Raw genomic sequence first — 6,604 nt, 5'->3', positions numbered from 1 at the left:
CATAAATGGTAAACTTGCATGGAACAGGAGTGACGGAACCCACGGGCAAATGTCTGCGATCGTTTATTATGTAGGAGGGTCACTCTTGAATATCTTTACTCCATACGCGCCTTCAAATTCAAGTTTACAATTTCAGTCAAGGGTGATGAAAGTGCATGCAAAAAAAATTAAAAGCAAAAGTTATATATGCTCTTAGCTACTATTTAATATTTCCATTACGTATCTGATGTATTTTTGCATGCGTTTCAGTGCAGCAAGTTGACTTATTTGATGGGAGAGAAAAAAATCGAAGGTTCTTGTAACTTGAATCATTTGATATTTTAAAATGTGCTATTGAATAAACCGGGTTTGCCGGCATACTGGCATCACGTGGCAGCTGAATTTACTCTTCATTTTTAGTAGCGAGCCACATGCTGTTTGTAATAGACGATCCTCGACTCTTCCCTGAGCGGCTTCCTGAACCTTGCCGTTCCACTAACCTGAGGCCCCGCCCCTCTAATGCCACGGCCCCGCCCCTTTAATTCCTGCAGGCCTCCTGGCCATTGATCACCTTTCAGGTCATTCGCATGAGCGACTGGAGCGAGTGACAGCTACTTCGAACACATCGGGAGTCGTTTGTACGCCACGTAACTTTAGTTATGCCTATGCGGGTGGTAGTGCAGGGTCCTGGGCCGTGGGGGTTCCGGCTGGTCGGAGGAAAAGACTTCGAGCAGCCGCTGACTATTTCTCGGGTAAGTCTGGATGTGGAACTAATAATCACAAATCGCGTGAAGCACACCTGGGTTTGTCCCGAGTGGACTGGAGAGCACTTAACTAACTTGCTCAACTAGATTACTTATAACCAGTTGCCTGTGGTGACGTGTCGTAAATGTTGAATTGATTGTCTTATTTGCAATTGTTTAGCATCTAGCTAAACGCATGTATTTTGTATAATGTTACTTAAACAAAAAATTAACAAGTTCTGCAAGCAGTTGTGTTTTTATTTGGAACTATGGTTTTGTCTTGATGTATGTAGCTGTAAACATGAAAGTCTGAACTAAATTAGGGTCCAAATAGTATGCTTAACCTTAGTTGAGTAGAAAAAAAAATCTGTTCAGGGGTCCGTGAACGCCTCACGGACTGCCCTGAGACCCCCTCTGATTTGCAAATTGATAACCAAAATATTAGAAACTGTTCACAAAAAGATTCAGTAAACTTCTATATCCCTACAAACTACAACTGCAATAATGAACATTTTAGAAATATTTGACTGCCAGTTAAATAGAGCATTTGGCTGGGTAATGAGTGTGAATGCAGTATGTTGATTTGACTAGATTGGCGGCTGTTATTTTTGTGTCTCAAAGCTCTGTCCTCCCCACCCATTAAACTTGATTACAAATTCCTGAGCTGTGCCAGAGTTTCTTGTCTTTAGGGCTTTATTTTCAATAGTGTCTGGCCCCAAGCAGCTCTGCCTGTCTGTGTGTGTTCTGTAAACAATAACACGCATTTCAGGTTAGTGGGTGAATGTCAGTTATTCCAAGTAGAAGTGATTCATGTAAAAGTCTGCGCTGGAATTAAACTTAAAAAATATATATATATATATTTTTTTTTATTCTAATTTTTTTTCCCAATACTTGTCTCTTTAATGCAGGTGACATCTGGAAGCAAAGCAGCCGAGGCCGACGTTTGTGTCGGCGATGTGATCTTAGCTATTGATGGTGAAGCTACCGACAACATGACTCACTTGGAAGCTCAAAACAAAATTAAGGGGTGCATACAGGAGATGGTACTTTCTATAGACAGGTAAGAGATCATCCAGATGATTACACGTTATGAATACTTACAAGAAGGACAGCCAACCACCAAACCAGGTGTTAAGGCCATGACACACTTTACAATTTTATAGGATTATTTTATCCAGTCTGTGTTAAATCATCTCTCATTAGACTTTTATAGCAGTTTGGTGAACCTTGGTTTAAGTTTATGATTCTGACTCACCCACAGTAGGTGAAAACCTACAGTATAGAGACGATAGACATTTTTTTTATTGTACTGTTCATTTTGAATGCACTGTCCTCACTTTCCTGATTGCACAAGTCTGCAAACAAGAGATAAAGCAGGCTTGTTTTAAGCTGTCTTTTGTCATTACAAATTTTTTTTTTTTTTTGTAAAACTGATGCTGAATTGAACATTGTTCTGTATTTGGTGACGATAAGCAGTATAGAAGATGAGATATTTACATACTCAACGCAAACATGGAATTTTGTCCCATCGAATTCTGTTTAATGCTAACATACTGTGAGAGCAGCCATAGACTGGCTAAACAAAATTAATCTAGATTATAAACCGCTCGACAACTGCTCCACATCCAAACAAAGCATACTGTACATCAGTATTGACAGAATAATCTATTTGCTCTGTTTTGTGGGAATTATTAATGAATACAGATTAGTTGGGGGCCTTCTCTGCCTAATAATCTGCCACTTCATCTTGATTACACCGCATCTGTTCCGGTACACAATGTGGTACTATGGTGACTGAAGCTGTGCATTTCTCGATTCAGGCTTGCTTGTATCTTAAATATGTCTCAAATAAAAAAATATTAAATGTTAAAAGTCAAGCCAAAACGTATATGGGCAGATGACTACTGAGAAACATTTTTCCCCTTATGTTTCAGATCAGAAAATAAAATGTGGTCGCCACTGTCATCAGAAGAAGGAAAGTCGCATCCCTACAAGATGAATCTTGCATCAGAGCCACGGGTACGTGTCTGCAGACTCAACATCTAAACGGGAACTTGCATAGCGACTTGCTCTCTGTCATTTCGAGGGAAACGATCACATTCAACTTACCGGTAGTCGTCCAGCCTTGTGCGAGTCTGAACGTTTTCCTGGCCGCACCCTGCCAGCCCACGATGAAGTCATTGTTTACTTCCCAACAGGAGGTTCCCTTGACGACAGTAGTTTATCTGCCAAGCTATGACGCAAGACTCGGTTCCTGCCGACTGAGTGGAAAGCAAAGGCCAGTAGGATGTGTCGCAGGCCACCCTGTTCAGTTACTTTGTTGTCACAAACACGCGTGTTGAATGCCAGTATGCAATTTGTCACTTGGATGCCTTGCCACTCTTTTTATGACGTGACCTGCTTGACTTTTGTGACTCAGCTTGCTGTTTGTTGTGTAATATCCCTAATGGATGCTTGAAATGTGAATACTTTGCTGTGTTGTCTTAAAAAAAAAAAAAAAGATAACTTTGTTTGACAAACTTCTCTTGGTCAATTTCACTCAAAGCTTTATTCTGTCTTTGGCAGGAAATGAAACAAATAGGCTCCGCCCACAACAGGAGTGCCCTACCATTCTCGGGTTTTGGTTCAAAGGTCGTGACCAACCAGTACAACAACCCAGCTGGCCTTTACTCCTCAGAGAATATCAAGAACTTCAACTCGGCTGTGGACGAAGTCAAAACCTTGACCACAACTAAAGAGTCTGACACTGTGTAAGAACAAAAACTCAGAGTGACAGCGGTGAAAGTGAAATCACAACTGAATTATTTTCTGGTAGCACTACTCCTTAGTAACAAACATCAACAAATATTTATTTTAAATTTAAACTCAAAATGCATTGCTAACAACTTAGCCTGAGGTGTTCGTATGCTATGAACTCAGTTAGTTGTGGCATGGACCTAGTAAAGAGCTAGTTGACTTTGGATTTGTATGAAGTCAGTTTTTTTTTTTTTTTATCATATAAAATGTTCGAACTATAAACAATCTGACTAAATTTAGATTTTCTAGGTAACATACCAACATTCTTAACTCACAAGTGTAAAAATAAGTTGACCAATGTTAAAAATAACACTGGTTAAATAATTTTGGTACTTTTTTTGTTTTAATCGGAGATGCAATTGCACTTTTCTAAATTTCTTTTGTGTTGTCTTTTGTGTGCATGTGTTCATCATTAAACATAGTACAATAATATTTGTTTTTCCTGCAAACATGTAACTATGTTTGACACCTGCCTTGCAGACCTGCAGATCCGTCAAAGTCCAGCAAACGACCACCTGTGGCGGCAGATTCAGAAGTCTACAAAATGCTGCAAGAGAACCAGGAGTCTGATGAGCCTCCCCGCCAGTCTGCGTCCTTCAAGGTGCTGCAGGAGATTCTCGAGACGGGTACGGAATTGAGTCTTAAAAGCCAATTCACAGTTTTCCGTCTGGCAATTGTTAACATGTTTAATTACATATAATATTCTCCAGTAAATGTCATAACAGGTCACCACCAGTTGTATATAATATGACGTCACAATGCAGAATAACCCTTTTATAGGTAATTCTGACAAACCATCAGGGTTCAGGAGTGTGAAAGCACCGACAACAAAAATCGGCTCCTCCATTGGAAATGCTGAGAAGCTTCCCATTTGTGATAAATGTGGCTCAGGGGTTGTGTAAGTATTTACGCCTTTAAGTTTTTTTTCCCCCATTATTTTCTAGCGCTAGCACAGTCATCCGTTCTAATCCTCTACTCTGGCGCCACCTTGTGGCCTTATATCGCCATGATATTTAACATTGGTTGTCATATCTAGCTATGCTTAATTTGCAATTCAGAAAGTCCAACAAGATGTTGTTAGGGCAAAAATATTGTTTCACTTTTAAGGCAAGGCTACATCTCAGTATGGAAGTGCTGCTGTGCAAGAAATGCAATTGCAAAGTAAATGTTACAGAACCCTTAAGAGATATTTTAGTCAAAGACCCAAATTACAAATGCCTAACATATTTCGATGACATTAATGATGGAGAACAAGGCAGATAATTTAATAAAACTAACAAGAGTTCATAGGTTCAATAGGTTCAGGGTCAGGATGAGGTTGGCACCCTGGACTGGTTGTTTGTCAATCACCCCAGTTTAAAAAAAAACCCAAAAAAAAAAACCCACCGCAAACCACTTGTCTATTAATGTCATCCTAGTTCAAAAACAGTAAAACTGGTCAACTTGTTTACTTTTTCTTGTAATTTATTGACAACGTCGATGCGCTTTCAATTCAAGAGGAAATTGTGCCTCGTTTGTTATGGAGCGGAGCTTGAATTGTTGACTTTTGTGACTCAGGGGGATGTTAGTGAAGCTGCGCGACAAGTTCCGACACCCCGAGTGCTACACCTGCACAGACTGCGATGTCAACTTGAAACAAAAGGGACATTTCTTTGTGGACGACCAGATTTACTGCGAGAAGCATGCTCGCGAGCGAACGACACCCCCCGAAGGCTACGACGTGGTCACGGTCTTTCCAAAGTAGAGGGATCATAGACCTCTCTGCCTCAAGACTGCATGCTAGTTTTAGCACATCAAGGCATTTATACACTTTTTTTTGTGCAGACATTGGAAGAGTGCTGATTTGCACAAAAGAACTCTGGCATATACAATTCATAAACACTTCATGCTTTTGGGTTAGTCAATTCCCGTATAGCCACTGATTTGAATGATAATTAGTGCAGTATTCATAGGAAAGGAACCACTGTCTTTGCGGATCTCATGCTTGACAATACACAGCATGCATCATTTTTGTATTGTTTTTATTGAATAGAACTATTGTACAAAAATATTCCAAAAACATTTTCATATCAATGCCAAATAAATATTTTGATTTTAGTCAGTGCCTATTTTCTTAATGTGATTGCTTCTATAAAATAAATGACAGTGACGCTAAATTAAGTGCTACATCTTCAACAAGATCAGTCCAATAGCTGGAAAATAAAGCGCATTCATTTTTTTTTTTTTTTTACAAAATAAGTATAAAGGTTTTTGCACCCAGTTACTGTGAAATTGATCGTATATCAGAAATGCAATATTGTCGCACATAACTGTCTCACTGTAGACTCGCTTGGGGAAAAAAGCTTGATGGGGCACAATAATTCAGTTCAGATAATACCAGATGAGCTTCTGCTTCATGTGGACAGTCCCGGTGAAGGTCTACCGTCGCAGTGTACGCCTGTTGCTCTATACGCAGAGTCTCAGTCAGAGCCCAGATGTAATTGTGGGCGAACCTCAGAGTTTCTATCTTGGTCATTTTGGCATCTTCGGGTAGAGCTGGCAAGACGTTTCTGAGCGTGTTCAGGGCGGAGTTGAGGTTGTGCATTCGGTGACGCTCTCTGTCGTTAGCCTTTACCCGGCGTCTCCCCCGCAGTGCGCCTTTGACTTGACGCGTTTCAAATTGACGCACATGTTCACTGTAGTCTTTTGCGTTATGGCCATTTTCACAACTGTGCGTCACGGCGCTTCTGGATGCGCGCGCGTCTTTACGTGCATTGTACTCTGTTGGAAGCATCCTAGTCAAATGAAGTAAATTCATATATTTAGTACAGTTGGGCTTGCAGAATTAAGTATATTAAACGAAACGAGTTAGATATTTGAACCGAACAACTCAATTCGATTCATCACGAACTAACCATTTAAATAAGACATTTTTGACAATCATAACTGACCATTACGTTTTGGATAAACCCTAATATCGTTCATAATTGCACATACCTGTGGCTGATTCCCGAGGAGGCAACAGACTGAGTGCTGGATGCGCATCCCTGTCATTTTATAAAGGCCTTTATCTTATCTTTTTTGTGCGCCTGAATCAACAGCATATG

At 40.1% G+C, this 6,604-nt stretch overlaps 1 protein-coding gene across 1 annotated transcript; it reads left to right on the top strand.

The window, feature by feature from the left end:
• Nucleotides 1-500: 500 nt before the first annotated feature.
• pdlim1 (PDZ and LIM domain 1 (elfin)) lies at nucleotides 501-5,615 on the top strand. Its single transcript, XM_037272253.1, has 7 exons — nucleotides 501-731; nucleotides 1,631-1,782; nucleotides 2,657-2,741; nucleotides 3,288-3,472; nucleotides 3,999-4,144; nucleotides 4,299-4,416; nucleotides 5,076-5,615. The coding sequence occupies exons 1-7, from the start codon at nucleotides 639-641 to the stop codon at nucleotides 5,260-5,262; spliced, it is 966 nt and encodes a 321-aa protein (XP_037128148.1). The 5' UTR covers nucleotides 501-638; the 3' UTR covers nucleotides 5,263-5,615.
• Nucleotides 5,616-6,604: the final 989 nt, after the last annotated feature.

Source organism: Syngnathus acus, chromosome 15, assembly GCF_901709675.1.
Source record: "Syngnathus acus chromosome 15, fSynAcu1.2, whole genome shotgun sequence".
Taxonomy (NCBI): domain Eukaryota; kingdom Metazoa; phylum Chordata; class Actinopteri; order Syngnathiformes; family Syngnathidae; genus Syngnathus; species Syngnathus acus.
Note: the sequence above shows the minus strand (reverse complement) of the source record. Positions and strands in the feature narration are given on the sequence as shown.